Source organism: Stigmatopora argus, chromosome 2 (genome assembly GCF_051989625.1).
Source record: "Stigmatopora argus isolate UIUO_Sarg chromosome 2, RoL_Sarg_1.0, whole genome shotgun sequence".
Lineage (NCBI taxonomy): Eukaryota > Metazoa > Chordata > Actinopteri > Syngnathiformes > Syngnathidae > Stigmatopora > Stigmatopora argus.
The window spans coordinates 20,127,501-20,148,324 of NC_135388.1; the positions used below are offsets into that span (position 1 = coordinate 20,127,501).

Consider the following 20,824-nt stretch of genomic DNA (forward strand, 5'->3'; position numbering starts at 1 on the left):
CCTGCTCCAGCGTTACACTAACTTCTCCAATGCCGGTCTCTCCAACACCATCGTCACCAACTTTTTCTTGCAAAATTTCCCGCGTGGAAATGCCGAATTCTGGCTGCCTGGCTTTCAGTGTCAGTGTATAGAGGATGCACAACAGTAGAAGTGAGATGAAAAAAAGCGCACGCTGGGATCCAAGTCTCCTCAGACGAGGGGCCACCTTTATTGTCCTCATGTCCAAAAAGGAAACTTGTCATATGCAATCCTCCATGGTTTCAGCACTTCTATGTGGTGAGGAAAAACAACATTTATGAGTCAGAAATGTTTCAAGTTTGAAGTGACCCAAAGAATATAGAACGATATAGGGGTGCTCAAACTTTTTTGCTCAAATATCTACTTTTCCAGGAGCCATCTTTGCACGATCTACTCTATTTTGGGCCCCTGACAAAGCTCAGCAGTTATGTATGCTGCTGATATACCTGATGCCAGTTGGACCCAAAATAGTGCAGGCAGGCAGTAATGGTGCTTGGACTCACGATGGCGTGGTTCCCAGCTCAAGTCCCATGTCAAATTTTACTACATATCCAATCCTTGGTTCAAATCTTACTGTCATGCGATCTACCAATAGCACCTTAGCAATCAACTCGTAGCTCCCGATCGACATATTGAGCACCCCTGCACTAGTATACATCTATTTACGAATGTTTCAAGATACAAATTTTTCAGGTTACAAAACACTATGTAAATTATTATTCCAAGATACAATCATTTTTCCAAGTTACAAAACATCTAAAGAGGTATTGCACATAGTATAACAAGGAAAGCTACAACACTTGCCACAGACCTCACTTTCTGCTGCTATCATGCAAGGCATATTCACGAGTTGCACTCCTTTTAGTAACACCCAAGCTACATAGCCCATGATACAACGCTTTACAATCAGGGTGCTGTTGCACACCCATCAGCCCGTGTGCCCGCGAATGCACCACAAGTAGCATCTCGTGGGAGCAAGAGAGATTTGGGCTTGAGACCAACCCCTTCAGCGATTGCATTATTGAACTAAGGTGCTGTCCTTTTGATTTTGTTTGGTTCTGTTTTGTCGCGTCATTTTAATAGATTAAGAAATTGTTTTCTTATATTTTTGCACTTTTTGGATACATACATACACATTTCATCCAAAATTTGAATACTTTTATAATTTCAAAGGGTTTATTGTGAGCAGTAAAAAGGATTGTGGAACGATTATGCTAATTCAATGTAAAATATACCTCTACTTATGAAAAATCAATTTGTTGAACTTTTGCTACGATGTGCTAAAGATTTTAAGTGTCAACTTTCGAATACCGTATTTTCTCGCATATAATCCGTATTTGTAACTAAAAAAAATGATGATTGAATCAAGGGTACGGCTTACATGCGCAAAAGACTATACTCTTTTTCACCAGTATATGTCTGCAAAGTAACATTTACTTTGTGTTGGTTATTTTCTGTTTTGCAGTAAGAAAACAACTATTACTGGATGAATTAATTCCTTATGGTATTGACCCTAATAATGTCCTTTTGATTCATTCAGTATCTCAGAAATAGGACGTGCAATGATTTTTCTTAAGATTTTCCCTTCAAAGTAACACCTTTGTACTCCCTATTAAAACCATGAATATGAAGGTGAAAATTGTGAATCAGGTAGCGGCTTATACGTGAGAAATTGTAAAATGCAACAATTTTAAGGCAATTTTAAGAATGCGGCTTATATGCGGGGGTGGCTTATATGCAAGTAAATACGGTATCTGCCCACTGTAGCGACTGACTCACTTTTTTTTAAACTGTTTCGGTAAACACTTATATAATGTTCAATGATTTTAAAGCTGGAGGCTATTTATGAAAAAATGTGATTGTCAAAAATTGAAATCAACATGTCACTAATCGGCCAGAAAATTGTGGTCGGCGCACCCCTAATCTTAACAAGTGCAGTCCATAATTCCAAGTGCATAGCTGTAGATAGCTAATAGTGAAGCGATAGATGCAAACAGCCACCTGTTACTATGACTACACAGAAGACAGTTTCTGCGCCTTTTTGCACTGCTTCAACACGCTCGTTTGGACTTGTCTTTATGATGCTCGCCAAGGAGAAAAGACCAATTGAGACATTATCTTGCCCAAAACGACTCGCAATAGAACGGCACGGCTCATATTTAAGAAGGGAGGAGGAAAAATGAAAGTGAGACATATCCCACCTTGGTGAAAGAAGCAGAGGTCTCCTTGTCTCTTCTCTCCGCTGGGTGAGCTTCACTTGTCGCCACTCAAACGCACGCAGTCTGCTTTTCAGGATGATGCTGCCTCCGGCGTGTCAATGCTTGAACAAGGCTCCGCGCTGTAAGAGGATTTCAAGGCAAACATCCCTAAGGGTTCATTTCATTCATTGATAAAAATCAATAAGGCAAACATTCTTCTGACTACCCTAGATTTACACTTGTGGACATTGGCAAGTGTGCCCTGGACTCTTAATTTGTTCATTTCCACTGACAAGATCTCATCTCATTTTCTGAACCGCTTTATCCTCACTAGGGTCGCTGGGGTTGCTGGAGCCTATCCCAGCTGACTTTTGGCCACAGGCGGGGGACACCCTGAATTGGTGGCCAGCCAATCACAGGGCACAAGGAGACAAACAACCATTCACGCTCAGACTCATACCCAGGGGCAATTTAGAGTCTCAATCAGCCTACCATGCATGTCTTTGAAATGTGGGAGGAAACCGGAGTACCCGGAGAAAACGCACGCAGGCAACATGTAAACTCCACACAGGTGGAGCGACCTAGATTTGAACCCAGGACCCTCACTGTGAGGCCGACGCGCTATCCACTCAGTCGCTGGACCACCCCTATTGACAAGGATGGACGTACAATTCCTTCCAACTGGGAGATTTGGCAGTGAATGTTCTTCTTTCAGACCCATTGACGGCGCTGGATGTCCAGTCCATTTGACAGGGAGGGGGTGGCTGGCTGACATCATCTGGATTGGGCATTTGACTTCTCACAGTGTGGTTCACACCGCTCCCTTGGGAAGATCCGGTAGACCTTTAATTGTTTTGAGAACTGAGATGCATGTTGTAAATCTAATGTAATACACAGCGAGAGAGATGCATTTAACGGCAGAATGATTCTTGGACGAAGGCGCATCAGGATCGATTCTCTCTTGCAAGAACGCCAAAGATGAGTCTGATGTCTTTATTTGTGTCAAACATGCGGCACATATTTTCACACACACAGGGCACCCGTAAAAGTCTAAAATGCATGTAGTATTACAAAGTGGATGGCTTGCGATGCTGGTAGAATGGGTTCTTGCCGCCATCTATCGGACAAACACGAGTAGTACGGCTCCCAAAATAACGGCCATGGAGGGAACTATATCAGCAGCGCAGGGCACATTTTCACAGGGATTTTTGGCCATTATATTCATTTTAAGACATTAATAAATCATTTCCTTATAATTTTCTCACTTTTGTGTGTTTCCTCACATCTTTCATACAAAATTGGGACACATTGACCAATTTTAAAGGGTTTAGTTGGCAGTTGTGAGAGGAGCATGGAACGGATTAGAGAATATACATATAAAGCACACCTATTTACGATATTCTCAAGTTACGAAAAAATTCTGGAACCAATTAATTTCCTAAGTAGAGGTACGACTGTATTCAAAAGTTGAGTTGCATCTTCATATACCGATACTCGTATGGGAATACAGGATTAAAATGCATGCATCACTTTTGCCTAGTACTAATCAATAACATGCTGATATCTACTACTCGAGATTTCGTTTACAACCACGTGTCGCCCCTTCCCAAGATAGGGAAATATACATATATGTATTTAATCTTTTTTTTTTCTTTTAGCCTCTGAGACTTTTTATTATGGTGTTGTTGAACAGATTCAATCTAATTCATTTAATTCGATTAGGGCCATCAGTGGTACCAATAAATGCCCAGAAAGGATTGGGGGTTGAATAGAGATTAAATAAGTATGAGCGTGTATGAGGAATACATTTCAAAGGAAGCATGTTAACAAACAGCAGCCGTTACATGGAAATAGTGCTGCTGTGCACAGTTAACTTTAGAAGCATGAAAATGTTACACAATAAATAATTGGATTACTGTTTAACTGCATTAACCACTGACTTATTCGACTGCTTTTCTCTACCAGGATGGTGCATATCCAAGCTGACTTGGGCGGAAGAGGAACCACAACCTGTTCTGGATGCAAGTCTATCACTGTGCTCAACATCATAAACTCAGTGTTTTCCAGTGAAGGACGCTTCAACTTAACCGTTTCCTTTTACAAGATGGCTTTTCCCAGCACTCACACAAGGGTAGGAAAAGGATCCTGTATGCCCCCACCCCACCACCAAAGTATCTTATTGAATTTTGTAAATGACCAGTTTGGTACAGATATCAAATATAATGCACAGGCTCACATTGATGGTAGAAAAAAGAAACACAGATCCCGTATAGCTCAATTGTATTTAACCCAGGTTTAATGGAGTTAAACTTCTTTACATTCATGTGAATTTTCTAAAATGTTACATTAAATATAATTATTTCAGTAATACAACATAATTCTTATGAACAGTTGGACCTCATTGACTTCTGTCTCTAAATTATGATCTACTTGGTGCTAAGTAGTATTGTGTGTTTTTTAAAGGGGTTCAGAGGTGAATTTTTTTCTAAAAGTTGATGCAGATACCACTACAAATACATGTTTACACTAATAAAATACAATAAAACATGAAAGAGTCAAACAATCATCTGTAGAGTGGAAAATTAAATAGAAGTGGAAACAAAAAACAGGCCAAGCAACCATTCATTAGTAACCAGTACAGTGGTACCTCTACATACAAGCAGCTCTACCTACGAGATGCTCGAGATACGAGGAAAATTTTGAGCAAATGATTAGCTCTGGATACGAGAAAAATTTCGAGATGGAGAAAGCCAGGTGGCCATGACATGAGAGGCTGTTTATCATTGTAGCGCACTGTCTTTTTTGCTGCATCTCTTTTGTGTATAACAGATATCTACGAGCACTGGGTGGAGCTTGCATTTTGTCATGGATGATATCGTGTAACTCGGAAATTCCTTGGGGTTGGAGGTTAACGAGGCAGAGGTGAATGATCTAATCGCCGAGCACCACGAAGAATTGATGACAAAGGATTTAATCGAGCTCCCGGAGATTGAACATTTGGAGGTGTTGCCGTAACTCAGTAGCGAGGAGTAGGTGGAAGAGGGGGGCCGCCTCGCTACAAAGGATATCAAAGACGTGCTAGCGAAGTGGCAAGAGTTTTCTAATTTTGTAGAAAATCGGCACCCTGACAAGCTGGCAAGTAGTCGCGCGTTATCGTATTGTGAGGACATTTGTGCGCGTCATTTTCGAAATAGTTTGAAGGGAAGGCAAAAACAAACAACTCTTGATGCGTTCGTTTTAAAAACTCCTGCTGAAAGTTCGGGTGGAGTCAACCCGGAGAACAAAAAAATTAAAACAAAATTAGAATTCAGTTGTCAGGAGCGCCCCGTTTTGTCCCTCCTGGCCTGCCGTAGAGGCAGAGCAGCTGGAATCAATCTGTGGATGACTTCCTGAGTTAGTATTTAAACACCAATTAGTTCTATTATCATTGTCAGATCATTCCTGCACGCTCCTGCACAATTCCTGCATGTTCCTGGAAGTCACTGCGTGCATTCAGTAGCCATGCAGTCACGCTACCTTTCTCCTCGATACCTCTCGTTCTCCTGTTTCCGATTTGGTATCGCTTTCGTTTCACAAGTCCTCGTTGTTTTGTAAGATCCCTTCTGAGTTATTAAAGATGTTGCTTTGAAGCTAATACCTCGTCAAATCCTACTTCCCCGTGCCTGGGTCCGAATCCATTCCCGATCGTGCCACGACGACGCGGCGCGATCGTTACATCAGTTTTGTGTGAAGTTACATTAAACGTATGTTTGAGTGTGTCTGTATATATTAATCCAAGTTTATTTTAATTTGTTTGTTCGGTTACGAGTGCGTTGCCGTGGATAAAGTCCCACCGAATCCCCCCCGCCGCCTGCTTCTATGTTCGTCTGTGTACCCTCCGCGAAATCCGTCTTTAGTTCTATTAAACACATTTTATTACTATTAAACCACTAGTTAGGTGTTACTTTGTTAATAGATGGCGAATTAGAAGAAATAAAACATTTTTTCCAATCCAATATCCAGTTTTTGGTGTTTTTTCAGAGGGTTGGAACAAATTAATTTGTTTTTAGTTCATTTCAATGGGAAACGTTCGTTCGAGTTACGAGAAGATCGACATACGAGCTCAGTCCCGGAACGAATTAAGCTCGTATGTAGAGGTAACACTGTATATGTATTAGTGTTACACCGATATGGCACTGAAATGATGTCATCGGTATTAGGGACTACTAAGCTATATTGTGCAGATGCTGCACAATATGTACACTTAAAGATATAGTTTCCAACAGCCGGTCAGCACTCCATACAAGACGATGAAAGATGTCCAATTGTGTGATGTTCAATCAAATTTCTGCTGTGACTTTAAATAAGTTGATCAATAGCAGAGCGTGCTTTCATTTGCCCCCAATCTCTCCTACTTCAGATGAGTTGGACGTCAAGCGCCATCAATAGTAGTCAATGAGTTAAGCTGTGTCTGACCAAGCAATGATTGAAATAACTTATCATTAATGTAAGTATGAAGTCAATTATTTTATTTTGGGATATTTTGTCAAAAAACGTGGTATCGGTACACCATTGGCATCTCCTGATACCAGACAGTCAGTTATCAGAATTGGTACCCATAAAACAGTAGTATCGGTGCAACACTAGTATGTATTACAAGAAAGGGTGTCTAAATGAGTATGTAAATAAATAAATAAAAGAGAAAAGAAAAGAAAGCAACCATGCTGGAACTCAGAGTATGTTTGACCCTGTTCCGTTAGTGAACTTTCCTTTTTCTTGATCGATAACGTCTCCTCCTCTGCTTGTATAAATATTGAAAATTGATAAAGAGTCCTGGGGAAGAAAAAAATGCTCAATTACACTATAAGCACAGAAAATACATTAATGGTAAAAATTTGTAGCTTCAAATCACTATCATACGTGTATTTAAGGCAAGGGTGGGCAAAGCGGTTCTCAAAGGCCGCTGTGGGTGCAGGTTTTTGTTCCACTGTGCAATCCACTGACTGCACTTTTAGGACACCAGATTGGTGAAAAGGTATCTTTCCAATGGGTTGCAACTAAAACCGGCACCCACTACGGCCCTTTGTGGAATAGATTGCCCACCCATGAACTCTTAGGTTACCAGTTTCTGTGAGAAAAATAAAAGGTCTTAAAGAAGGTCGCAAGTGTGTGGTTTCCCCCTTACCAAGGAACATGAGTACCAAGTAGAGCTGCAGAGTATACGAAAAGCTCAAATGGTGTCCCAGCAGCGCGGGCAGAGGTAGGCTGAAGAGACGTGTCTCATCAAATATGGGGAGGGACTGGATCACAGCCACAGCTGCACAGATCCGGAGAAAGACAAGCTGTCACCAACACGCGACACACTCTTACCCAGCAAACACACTGGAAGCGTCTGCATCACGACTACAAAAGTGTCTCAGGCCAAAGTCCACCGGTTGCAAATGTTTGCAGCGATCAGACGGAGGAAATCACGAAGGCTCTCATGAAAACGCACAAATTCAGGGGCAATCTCACAATAACGTGTGTTCCACAGAAACATGAAAGTGGCAAAAGCTTTTGTGACTACCATGATGGATACCGTATTTACTCGCATAGAAGCTGCATTTGTCGGACGAAAAAATGATGACTGAATATATTATTATATTTAGATGACATGCACGAAACTGCAAGGTGACAAAGACGGAACTCCGAAACGCCATGACGCATAACGACAATGCGGCCGATACGATAATTATTTCCAAAATAAAGAAAAGAATACTAGAACGCTAAACAGAATTAATTTTGACGTCTATGAATGAAATTCAAAAAAAACCCCATCTTGAATAAAATGTGAAAAAACTCACTAGTGCCTGTCACTCCTCATTCAGGGCGTCACCATCTTACCTAGTGCGCCACCGTCTTACCAAATTAAACGTGCTCTGACTGGCCAGACTCGAGTAGCCTTTATGTGTTCGTAGCTTTTACCATTTCAGCACATCCCAATAGTTCTTAAGGCTGATTGAAGGTCTTGCGGTTGATTGGTTAAAATATCAGCGTTGACACCTGCGTAATGTGTATCCCATGCTATTATTGCACCCAGAGACTTGGCGAACACTATACCGCTACGGACACAGTTCATGGTTGTGCATACATTAATTCCCTTTTGAATTTGTCTTTGTGCAGGCAAGACCCTTCCTTTCAGAACATGAAAAGGAGATGATTGTATATTTGTGATTATGAAATAAAACAAAATTCCGCATTATTTTTTTTGTATTTCTTGTTCGGAAGTGACAACTATTGCAATAATATGAACTATCAAAAAATTAGAGATATTTTGATATTAGAAGCAATTTGCCCGCCACAACATCTTAAACTTATGGTAAGAAAATTGTAATTTCTGTCATTAAAAAGCATTAGGTTATCATTAAGATAGACTTTTTTCTTTTTTCAAATAGAATAATTTGATATTTTGCATTTACAAAGACAGGTATATTAACTTCCTCATGATATATACCATGAATATGGAGGTGAAAATTGTGAATCAGGTGGCGGCTTATATGGAAGAAATTGTAAAATTCAATAATTTTAAGGCAATTTTAAGGATGCGGTTTATATGCGGGGGCGGCTTATATGCGAGTAAATACGGTAGGTGCAACCTTTGTTTCATTGTTTTATCATGAAACAAATAAAATTTACATTGTTTTCAGAGTTTGCATGATGACATTACAAGCTCATGAAAAAAAGTAGAATATCTTATGTCTTCATGAAAATGGAAAGTATGGACAGACTTTGCAAGCCTCGTTGACAACACTGCATTGTTTTACAAGGAAACCGAAAGTCTTATTTTATATCAGAGCTAAACTTCCTTTCTAGCACGGGGTAATTGTGTCAATCTCATGTGGTCGGGCCGCAATGTCGGTAAAAAATGAACACGTGCATCATAACTACGATTACATCCGTCGTAGACATTTCGCAGGTGTTGGAATTTGTCAGATTGATTAATATCCTAGAGAATACCTGTGACGTCGTAAACGCAAACAAACTGCAAGCAGTGTAATTTGAGGCTTAAAACCCCTCGCAATTACCTTCAGCGACCACCCCAAGTGGGTACAGTGGGATCCAAAGGCTGTATCTGAGCCACGTCAACAGCTTCCACTCAGTTCCAATGCAAGCCAGCATGTAGAAGGGGTACCTAGGAATGAAAACCAGAATCAATCAGAAAGGGGCTCATCGGCATCTATCTCTTGCTACCTCACCTGAAGATTTCAATGGTGCTCCACAGGTAGAACACAAAGAAGACAACGGGTTTGTTCTGCATCTTTTCTAAGCAGCCAAAGATGACAAATAAAATGACATTCCTCCCCGCTACCTGCGGCGAGCCACATTACAATGAATAGAAATCAATCACAGACGAGACGTAAAGATTACAAAAGTGAGTCAAAACACATTAGACATTCACCTGTATCATGGCTGGAAAAAAGCCAGTCTTGACCAAGCCTAACAAAGGATTGATCACCTCCAGCACAGCGAACATCTGACAGAAGTACATCACATCAGCAGTTGCATGAAAGGTATCATGAAATGATTCTGTGGGGAAACATTGAACCGGATCACTTTGCATAATCATAATAAACTCTCACTGTGCTCTTGTATGCTGCTGGCTGGCTTCATGGTAAAGCCAGCCTTAATCAACAAGTTCGACCATCCTCATGCTTTAAAAAAACAAGAACAAAGCCTATGTTTTAACTGATTCATTTATAACAGACAATGGTGTTTTTTAGGTTATTTTGTTACCGAACATGTTTCGATCGCACGCTTAGTGAGACGAGTACAGTAATCCGTCGAATATCGCGGATAATGTAGACCAGACATGGCCACAAGAAGACAGAATTAACTTAATACAACTAAGAACAAAGCCTTGCTGCCTGTATACTAAATGAGCAACCGGAAAGCCTTGATCACGAAAGCCATCACAAACTGTTTCATCCTGAACACTAAGATATACCTCGCTAAAAGCGGGCTACCCTTTCAAGACTTGGACTCAACCTCCCATTAACCTGTTTTTTTATTTATATCAAGCGGAGAGGAACTATTTTCACTGTGGGTTTGTGAGTTTTCACTATTTGAAGTATTTACATGTTTTATTTATATACCTTATATTTATACATTAGTCTTTTCATATGCTTATCCAGTCTTCCCTCGATTATTGCGACTTCACTTATCGAGAATTCACTTCTTCGTGATTTTTTTCTGCTAGTAATTATTATTTTTTTAAATGTAAGTTCATAAAAATCCACGCTGAAACTCGCAAGCGGAAGCCACTCCCCTGTCTTCCGCTTGATAATAGGACTCAGCACTGAAAAAAAAAGTAGTTATAATAGGAGTGACCCTACTTTGCGATTTTTCATTTAGTATGGTAGTAATACGAGGGGTGATCAATTATCACGGCCATGTCTAGTTTACAATATCCGCGATATTCGAGGGATTACCCTACTTTTAAGTAGAGCTACATGCTGTATGTCTGAAATATATCAACATCGTACTGTCATGCACAATTAGCGTATTAATAAGGCTTGCAATAAATTAATAACTCCATTGAGTTTATTTGCATTTGACCAATCAGAATTTAAATCAAATGCACATTACCCCCAGATACGATTCTCGTATTGGCTAGAGCGAGTATGTACATGGTTGATATTTATACATTACTCGCCATAAATAAAATGGTGTGCTGCATTATTTTGTCCTCTTTTTTTATTTTATTTTTCTCTCTTCATGGAATACACAAGACTTTACATTGTTAAGATGCTTCATATTGGCAATGTCCTACAAACCTTGACCAAGAAGGAAGAGTCGTACGGTCATGTTGACAAAAATCCAGGAAAATCCAAGGAACTGTACCAAATTGTACATGAATAAGTATCCTCTCTTCAGGCCGAGATAGGCTGTAGACAAAGAGAGAAGTGAAAGAAAAGTGATGCGGACTGTTTAGTTTTTAAATTGTGTGATTGATTTATAACAGAACTCACGGTCTTTACGAACTCTTGACTCCACGTTTATCTTGTTTATCTTTGCTTCCTCCTTAAAAGGAAAATAATTAAGCAATACACATTACAGTTTTATTATTCAAAAAATGTATGCACGAGTCTTATTGTCCAGGTTTTTTTAAACAGTATTTCATGTGGGAATAACTTAGTTTGGAAAAAGTTGAATACCTTGGCCTGAAGTTCCATCTCAGCATCAGACTCATCCAGCCAGCGATTAAAATCAGGAGCCAAAAACAGGGGCTTCTTCTCCTGCAGTGTCAGACGGTCCCACCAGCGCTCTTCCTGCTTTTTGATTTTAATGTCTACCTGACGTTGTGTTGATTTATGTTCAATCTGATTGGAACATAGTTATGAACAAAAACACAAATTTATCAGTCTCAATCAACAAGTTTTCTCAAGGGTTGACTTTCAGCAGACAGATGCATTTTAATCTTCTTCAATAAGGGCAGTGTGCAAGGTCAACTTTCATTTCAAACACAATGTGGTTGTATTCAGAGCAGAGAAGATCAGAATTCTGTCAACATTTATGGACATGACAGGATAAATTATGAATGGCTCTGTTTGCACAGTAAGCGAAGACAGATTTCTGATGTAAATTTCCCAAATGGAGGCAATAAAAAGACAAACTCAGAGGAGCTGGAGTGTCAAGGGACACACAGAAGACAAACATGGTCACCAACAACGACCTAAGACTGCTGTAAATAACGGACTGAAATTTAAAAAAAATACCTCAGGTCTGATGGTTTCCAAGAACTCCAAACTAAACTTGTATTCATTATCTCCTTTAGCTCCATGGCCTTGTGCTGTGGAAAATAAGAATGTTATGAACACTTTTTAATTTAAAAAAAGTAATATTGGAGACTGCGAATCAGAATGTTTCAAATCTCAAAATTAGTCTCGTATCTCAAGGTAAATATTTGCTCGGAATTTTACTCGGATGTCAAATTCCTTGTATGTCGGGGCACTCATATGTCAAGGTATTACTGTATATATAAACATTATCTGGCCACGTTGGTTTGAGTTCCCTTTTAGAGAGATACAAGCGTCTAAGTCAGGGGTAGGGAACCTATGGCTCGGGAGCCATATGTGGCTCTTTCCATGGGTACATATGGCTCTCCACTAACCTGTGAGGTAAAATATGGAAATCATTGGTGAGAGAGCTGAGTCCCGAACGCACTAACAAGAGCGTCACTGCGGCGTCGACACTACCTGTACCCCTATTTTAATAATAATTTTGTTTTTTTTATTACTCTTCTGCATGCATGATATCATTGATACTGATTTTGTAAGCCACCACATAACAATGTTGTCAAAAGAAATCAGAGACTTTTTGTACATTAAAAGTGATGAAATGACAAAAAAAATAAAAATTACACTTTCATAATGTTTTACTTTTCAGTTCCGAGAATGGCTCTCAAGAAATAACATTAGAAAATATTAATTGTTTATGGCTCTCTCTGTCAAAAAGGTTCCCGACCCCTGGTCTAAGTGCAAATGAATACAAACCTCTAAATTGAATTGTGTTGTCTTGCAGATTAACTTCAAGATTCTGAAACACATGGAGCAAACATGATAAAAACACAAGTGAACACAATATAATAAAAATTCCATCTCTATATAGACTAAATCATTTAATACCTAAGCCACTGTGTACCTACGCCTTCTGGGACCTTCAAAAATAATTGACAACTATTTTTGAGCATCTCTTAATTATTTAGAAAAGGGGCGTGAAGGAAAATCGAATTTGCCCTCCAGGAGTTCTTTTGCACAGCAATAATGTTTTGGTTCATTTTTACACACGGAATTCTATTTTGGTGCAAAGCAAATGCGACCCACCTCTTTGTGCACAAGTGCTTGAGAAAATAGTAGGCAATGTTACTCAATGTACAATTGCAAGGAATTTAGGGATTTCTATGTCATCCAAACAATCCAAGCAATGTTTTTTTTCATTGTTCATGGTGTCTGCATTCTAAAATGAGTTTGGCACACCTAGTTTAGAACCAATGCCTACTTTGCCATGACAGTAGGCAGATTATCTTGGTATTTATCAAAATACAATGTTTAACTATAACATATTTTGGGGGCAGCTCGGCGGGTGAGTGGATAGCGCGGCAGCCTCACAGTGGGGGTCCTGGCTTCAAATCCAGGTCGGTCCACCTGTGTGGAGTTTGCGTGTTCTCCCTGGGCCTGCGTGGGTTTTCTCCAGGTACTCCGGTTTCCGCCCACATTTCAAAGACATGCATGGTAGGCTGACTGGACACTCTAAATTGCCCCTGGTTGTTTGTCTCCTTGTGTCATGCGATTGGCTGGCCCCCGATTCAGGGCGTCCCCCGCCTTTGGCCTGAAGTCAGCTGGGATAGGCTCCAGCACCCCCCACGACCCTAGTGAGGATAAAGAGGTTCAGAAAATGAGATGAGAACAAATATTGGCTATTATTCAAGTATACTAAGTAAAGGGTTTTACTGTCACCGTACTTCCGATTTCCACTGGAAAGACTGAACAAAAGCCGGTACTTTCATAAAAAACTCATGCATCTTTTACAGCACATTGGTTAAACAGATGCTGCGTATTAACATGACAGTATTAAGTGTCACGAGTGTTGGAGGATAATGTGTTGTTTCTTCGGTCTCCTGTAAAGTGATAGCCGAATAGCGGAAGGAAGCAAGAGACTAGTTTACCTTGGCGTCGCTCAGCTCCACCCGGAGATAAATCTCTCCGTGCCGCTGAGCCCAGTAAACGTGAGGCGTGAGGATCTGCATTGGAACCGGGTTCTCGCTAATAAAGTCACATGCCACTACGACACAACAAAGTAGCCAAAAATACGCCTTTAACACCAAAAACTATCAACCAAACCACTACGACTCATCAGCACTGTACATACAGAAACAAGCTTCCGGGATGAGGCGGTTCTTCAACTTACAAAATAAAAGCCAATGTAGTGGGTTAACTTTCAAAATAGTATAGCAGTACAAGCAATGTAGCCTATTTTTAAAATAGTGACATTTTTTAATGTACTGCATTATGTTGCAGTTTGCAGTGTGGTTGTAGACTCTTATATTTTTAAAAACGTAGTAATTACGATGCAACTTTTAAAAGAACATTACTAGTTCCAGAAAAACATAAGTATAATAAAATTCAATGTGATTATTTTAATATGACCTCATTTTAAAAGTGCGAGTTATGTGCACTAATGGCTGAAAAGTATATTTTATTGTTTCGATAGAATTTAGTTAAGAACGGCCATCTAGCGTGGGGAAGCTAGAAGTTTCCCCACGAAAGATGGCCGGTCGTTACTTATTATACCGACTCCGCCTTAGACATCTAGCCTTATATATGTATGTTTATAAGTTTACTTTTTTAGTCAGGTAAAAAGTCCATTGTATTGTTATGTGTTATTGTTTTTCGTTTGTCTTAACAATACGATAACATTTAATCATTTCTTAATGGTTTTAGTAGTTTTATTTTCTTATAAGGTTCCCCCTTGTTTCCGTTCCAAAGTTCAAGCTGTTCTACATAAATTAACAGTGGCTGTCGTTCGCACCGCAGACTAATTTTCCAATTTGAAGCAAGTACCTGAGTTGAATAATCCAATATAACTTGGTTTTCGTGGCAAAATGCTCGGGAGAGCTGAAGCCAGCGACAAAGCGGCTTGGGTTGGCTCAACATCGAACGCTGCAACGCAAATGAAGAGGAAAACAACGATTTACATCGTTTATCTAATTGCAGCTTTGGACATAACATGGATGTTTATGCAGTTCTCCATTACGCCTGTAAGTCTCTCGCTTTCGCTCGACGAGGACTTAAAATTTTCGTGATGCCGCCTAAGTGGACACTATTCCGGAAGTGGTAATGACCCCAATGCAGCATTTGGCTACAGACACTATTCTAGATCACGTTTAAATTAACATTTGAATCTAAATATGTGATACCTTCAAAATGAAGAAATAAATATATACAACATAATATATATATATATATATATATATATATATATATATATATATATATATATACTGTATGTATGTATATATACTGTATGTGTATATATATATATACTGTATGTATATATATACATACAGTATATATATAATATATTTATATATATATAAAATAAATTTATATATATAGTTATATATATATTTATATATAAAAATAAATATATATAGTTATATATATATTTATATATATATATAAATATATATATAGTTATATATATTTATAACCCCCCTCCCCAGCACCCCCCACGACCTTTGTGAGCATAAGTGGTATGGAAAATGGATGAATGAATAAATGTTTGCTTTGTGCTTTTAACAGTTTTTGGCAAGAAAACTGGGCTTTGACACGTTATGGTTTGGTTATTTACAAACCATGGTCGGTGTCATACAGTTGTTTGGCGGTCCTTTGTTTGGACGGTAAGTGCTGGCAAGTGTAGTTTAGATGAAGAGTTTTGTCCTGGAAAAAAAAACTAAATGCATTTTGATGTGCTTTCTACTTTGTATGGCAGGTTCGCAGATGTGATCGGAGCTCGTGCGGCACTGTCATTGGCATGTGCAGCAAATATTGTTTTCTTCATTCTACTGGCTGTAGCAGACTCTCCTGCCATGCTTTTTGTGCACAAAATCCCCACTGTTGTCATGCACGTCCTACCAGGTGAGCCTTTCTTGTCTTCTCATTCACCACGGCGTCACACATTGAAACGCTGTTACATGAGTATGATCCATTTATACTTGTTTGAGAGAGTGCATTGTTTTTTAAGATTCACAATTAGCATGAAGGCTTAGCTCATTTTCAATTCGTCAAAAATTCCAAAAGTAATCATCTGATAATCAGGACAATTTCGAAAAGTAAAAGTACAGTCATACCTTTTTATACGAGCTTAATGCGGTCCGGTACTGAGCTCATATGGTGATTTACTTGTATCTCAAATCAACATTTCCCATAGAAATGAACTAAATACAAATTAATTCGTTCCCACCCTCTGGAAAAATCACCAAAACCAGGATATTGCAATGGAAAAACATTTTTTATTGGTTGTAATTCATTATCTACTAACAGAGTAACAAATAACTAGTGATTATGATGTTTAATAATAAAACGACACATTATTCAATACAACGTGGAGTTCGCAGATGGGAGAGAGAGACATAAACTAAATTTTACTTAAATTAACTTAGATTCCTATACACACTTAAAAAAAGTTTTAATCTTACGTTATAGTCAATTTAAACCTTCTTGTGCAATAACGAAGGCAAAGAGGTTAATGTATTCCACCCTGGCTTTCGAGGCGAACTTCCTGCTTCTCCACACGTATTGGCGAGCCAGCTCAGTCACGTGTGCACTACTCATGTTTTTGATCATTTCGTGCTTAATATCGATTGTCAAACATGCGCTAAATGTTCCCACTGTACCAATACATTCTGTACGTACATTATTGCTTAAAGAAGGGCAGAACATGTGTTTTGATACTTATAAGTCATAATTACAAAAGGCTTTACAGACACCGTTTCTTGTGGGATGTAGCAGTACAATGTTTGAGTACTACCTGCTGATTGATCATCAGTAGTCGTCAGTGGCGGTCCGTGCATTTCCGAGTGACGCCTTCAGTAAAAACTATTTTATGGCTATAAAACCTCTACTGCAGCTACAGCTGCGACACATAAAAATACTCAATAAATCAATGCTCAAAAATGGGGTAAAATCCACTTCCTAGCAGCATTTAATGATTAAATACAATACTGGAGCTTTTCAGACATTACAACCGGGCCAGGGGGTGATTTTCCCGGGAAAAGACAGCGATGAACGTCAATGGCGTACCGGCAAACCTTGCCCGAAAATGGGGTAAAATCCAGCCGAAAACAGCATTTATTGATTAAATTCAAATACTGGAGCTTTTTAGACATCAGAACCGGGCCCGGAGTATCATTTCCCCGGGAAAAAGACAGCGATGAACGTCGATACGTCCATATACGTCCATACGCGAAACGGCAAAAATTGCACTAAAATGGGGTAAAATCCACTTCCTAGCAGCATTTATTGATTAAATACAACTACTGGAGCTTTTCAAACATTACAACCAGGCCAGGGGGTGATTTCCCCGGGAAAAGACAGCGATGGACGTCAATGGCAAAACGGCAAAAATTGCACTAAAATGGGGTAAAATCCACTTCCTAGCAGCATTTAGTGATTAAATACAAACACTGGAGCTTAAATACAAACACTGGAGCTTAAATACAAACACTGGAGCTTTTCAGATATCAGAACTTGGCCCACAATTGAAATATTATTTAGGAATATAGCCATATTTTACTCACCAAAAATAATTTTTAACTGTACACAATATCCATCCTCCTTTCTTTCTTCCTTCTTTTCTATTGCCATCAAAGCTAATGCTGAAAGTCGAGCCTGTCCTGTCGTATTTCTGGCATAGTCCGTCTTGAAAATGACTTCAAATCAACACAACAATTTATTTGCTTGTGCAGCTCGCTCCAGATACAGTTTGGTAGCTCTGGCTATTCACTAGCCAATCATAGTTGGTGAAAGCGATGACGTATACCTGCGCCTGCGAGAAGGCAATGATGTATCCCTACGCTTGCGACAAGGCATTGTGGTGTTGCCAACTCGAAATCTGATTGGTTAAAGCAACAGTCTTATCGACGCTTGTTTAATGCAGCAGAGCCTGCAGAACTGATTGTGAAGGCCTCAGATTTCTGACCCTGGCAACAAATAATGGCTGAAATGTGATTGGTTAAATGCTTCAATATGAAAACACACATATGGAAGCAGTGCAACCAGGGGGGAAAGCAATAAAAGGAAGCTAACAGACAATTTGGAATTATTTAATAGGTATTGATGGACAAAATATAATATATGATTCAGATATTTCTTAGGCCAGCAGAGAAGGCTTTGAAGGCCCTGGCGGCCTGCCACTGGTAGTCGTATATAAAGCTCTTGAACGAATGTCAAAAATCACTAACTATTATTTGTGTGCAGCTTCTCAGATGGTGGTAGCGGACCTTTCTGAACCTGAAAAACGGGCCGATGCATTATCCAAGTTAGGTCTTTGTTTCGGCATTGGAATGATAGCTGGCTCCACTATGGGTGGCCATCTTGTCACAAATTATGGGTGAGTCTCATTCTTTAATTCATATTTTATTTCCCCTTTATTGTCTGGATTTTTAGCATTCATCAAAGAAACATCAATGTAGCACACAGGTGTCTAAGTGGTGGCCCGGGGGGCATCATTTTGTGCGGCCCGAGAAAGTAAATCACAAGTGCCGACTTTCTGTTTTATGTTCAAGATCAAATGAAGATTATAGATCTATTGGGAATATTTCATGCTTATGCCCTTTTTAAATCAACAATACATTTTTTTTAAATCCCAAATTGTATTTCTTTTAGTGTTCTTTTTAAATTTAAAAAGCATTTAAAAAATTCTGTTTTAGATCTATAACAAACTGAATTTTAAGGGCTTTTGATCCAATTCTTTTAATCCGATTTTATTCTAAATATCTAAATATTATATCTAAAATGTTTCCTCTTTCCCCTTTTAATTTTCCCTGTAAATAAACAGATTTTAAATATATATTTATATATTTACTCTTACCTTTTTAAATAAAAAACAAAAGGTTAAAACATATGATAGATTTAATATTTGCCCTCTTTTCTCATTACATTTTTTTAAATACTTTTAAAAAACCCATTACAACAGAATAGTTGCTATTAAGAGGCTCACAGAAGAATTATACTACATGATTTAATGTCCATAAATGATCTCTCCACGATCCGAAAAGCTGTCAATCCAAAAATCGATTAATTTTGGCAGCCTAATTGGAAGACATAACGGCACTCCGGATGAAAGCGAAACCACGACATGGCCCGCGACGAAAAATGCTCGTTGCTTTAGTAGACAAATAGTAAATGTTGCCATTTTAATTTAGAAGGCATGTCTGCGAGTTTGTTTTGTTGCCCACAGCTATCACTGATTTCTTTTAATATTTCCCAGGGAGAGATTTGCAGCATACAGCGGTGCTGCTGGGAGCACATTGAGTTTCCTTTTGGTATTATGCTTCATTCCTCAAACCACCAAAAGTCCAACAGCCAAAAATGATTGTAAGACACAGTTAAGTCTCTCATGCACGCACACAAACATTTGCTCTTATATTTATGAGTACTGTAATTTGTCGAATTATAAAATACAGTCGTACCTCTACTTACGAAGTTCATTGTTTCCAGAACTTTTTTGTAACTTGAAAATTTTGTAAGTAGAGGTGTACTTTATATGTAAATTCTCTAATTTGTTCCACGGTCCTCACATAACTACCAACTAAACCCGTTAAAATTGGTCAGTGTCTCAATTTTGTATGAGAGATGTGAGGAAACACAAAAATGAGAGAAACTTATAAAGAAATGATTTATTAATGTCTTAAAATAAATAAAGCATATGAAAATGTGCCCTGCAGCGCTGAAATAGTACCCTCCGTGGCCGTTATTATGGGAAGCGTAATACCCTTGTTTGTCCGCCAGATGGTGGCAAGAGCCCGTTCTACCAGGGCCGAACGCCATCCACTTTGTACTACATTTTAGACTTTCACCTGTGCCCCATGTGTGTGTGTGTCTGAAAATATTTGCCGTGTTGCATTTGTATGGTTTTTAATCGCTTAATAAGGGGAATTGCAATCATTGTTAAGGGGAGCATTTAGTCGAGGTGGACAGGTATGTAAGAAAGAATCTTGAAACATGGATGGTGGATTTTGTGAGAGAGCCAATTGAATTGAATTGAATGCTTTTATTGTCATTATATGAGCTTGAATGAGAGCGATGAAATGAGAGCCCAGGAGAGGGTAGCGATGTTCTAAAGTGAGAATCAATGCATCCACGACAATATTTTCAAAATAAAATAACGGGTAAGGAAATGCATTTACTTTTGGGGGCATTTCGTAACTTGGATCTTTTTCGTATCTCGTGTCACTCATTTGCATGTAAAAAAAATCGTAACCTGAAAATTTCATAGCTAGAGGCATTCGTGAGTAGAGGTATGACTGTATACAGGAAATTGTACAGCAAGGCCACTTCAACTATTTTTGCTGTAGAGTACACATTTTGGTTTGACATTGTAAGACTGATGTAAAATGCATGCTCAAGAGGGTCAAAGTCTGGAGATTGACATTGGGAGTCGAAAACTGTCTACTTATTTCCATTGATGAACTCATTTGTCATTTTTCAAATTTCTGGTCACATTGTCTTTTGACGCCAATTCCGAATGGCTCTGTACTCCAAAAACAGATTTAAATTAGAGCTTATCAGATACATTTATCAAGTGTTGCCAATCCAAAAGATGCTTCTTACGCATGAATTTTGTCATGACTTGGTGTTTTGAATCCACTACAGCTGAGACCAAAAGCAAATCCATATTTAGCGTGGGCCACATCGCAAGACTCATGAAATTTCCAGGTGTGGCACGAACTTTTGTCGTGAAGATTGTTGCAGGTTTACCATCAGGTAAGAAATGATGTATTTTTCTGTTGTTTGCTATTTTTTTCAAGTATTTTTCATGCTTCCTCTTACTTGACTTCAAAATGTGAAATATGCCTCAGTCCACATAGA

General features: G+C 38.9%; 3 protein-coding genes across 8 annotated transcripts in view; 1 reads left to right on the forward strand and 2 right to left on the reverse strand.

The window, feature by feature from the left end:
- LOC144064567 (sodium/potassium/calcium exchanger 1-like) overlaps nt 1-2,497 on the reverse strand; it is a 16,543-nt gene extending 14,046 nt beyond the window's left edge. For all 4 annotated transcript variants that reach the window (XM_077587223.1, XM_077587230.1, XM_077587214.1 and 1 more), the window contains exons 1-2: nt 2,220-2,497; nt 1-269 (exon numbers count right to left, since the gene is read on the reverse strand). The exon at nt 1-269 is cut by the window's left edge and continues 722 nt beyond it. In XM_077587223.1, the coding sequence (XP_077443349.1) occupies nt 1-220 (220 nt within the window). In that variant the 5' untranslated portion in view covers nt 221-269; nt 2,220-2,497. The remainder of the gene's footprint in view (nt 270-2,219) is intronic.
- Nucleotides 1-20,824, forward strand: part of slc67a1 (solute carrier family 67 member 1) — a 184,722-nt gene that overhangs the window by 156,929 nt on the left and 6,969 nt on the right. The window contains exons 1-6 of one of the 2 annotated variants that reach the window (XM_077587251.1): nt 14,504-14,991; nt 15,536-15,633; nt 15,726-15,871; nt 18,212-18,344; nt 19,224-19,330; nt 20,609-20,719. In XM_077587251.1, coding sequence (XP_077443377.1) covers nt 14,836-14,991; nt 15,536-15,633; nt 15,726-15,871; nt 18,212-18,344; nt 19,224-19,330; nt 20,609-20,719 — 751 coding nt within the window. In that variant the 5' untranslated portion in view covers nt 14,504-14,835. Of the gene's footprint in view, nt 1-14,503; nt 14,992-15,535; nt 15,634-15,725; nt 15,872-18,211; nt 18,345-19,223; nt 19,331-20,608; nt 20,720-20,824 lie in introns of those variants that run through there. The other variant, XM_077587255.1, reaches the window with a different exon arrangement.
- On the reverse strand, nt 4,491-15,048 carry LOC144064598 (very-long-chain (3R)-3-hydroxyacyl-CoA dehydratase-like). Of its 2 annotated transcripts, none has more exons than XM_077587274.1 (12): nt 14,795-15,048; nt 13,900-14,015; nt 12,728-12,770; nt 11,951-12,024; nt 11,390-11,554; nt 11,204-11,255; nt 11,009-11,119; nt 9,634-9,761; nt 9,431-9,543; nt 9,260-9,366; nt 7,381-7,512; nt 4,491-7,028 (listed from the first exon to the last, which is right to left on the reverse strand). In XM_077587274.1, exons 2-12 carry the CDS (start codon nt 13,978-13,980, stop codon nt 6,952-6,954), a joined length of 1,083 nt encoding a protein of 360 aa, XP_077443400.1. In that variant the 5' UTR covers nt 13,981-14,015; nt 14,795-15,048; the 3' UTR covers nt 4,491-6,951. The 2 variants fall into 2 exon arrangements, with proteins under 2 accessions (XP_077443400.1, XP_077443392.1); XM_077587266.1 differs by lacking the exon at nt 14,795-15,048 and adding an exon at nt 14,103-14,129.

Coding starts and splice junctions, on each gene's coding strand:
- LOC144064598 (XM_077587274.1), bottom strand. CDS start 13,980: ATGCAGATCCTCACGCCTCACGTTTACTGGGCTCAGCGGCACGGAGAG. Junction 9,367..9,430: donor AGCACCATTGAAATCTTCAG/GTGAGGTAGCAA, acceptor TTTCATTCCTAG/GTACCCCTTCTACATGCTGG. Junction 7,029..7,380: donor CTTGGTACTCATGTTCCTTG/GTAAGGGGGAAA, acceptor TTTCTTCCCCAG/GACTCTTTATCAATTTTCAA.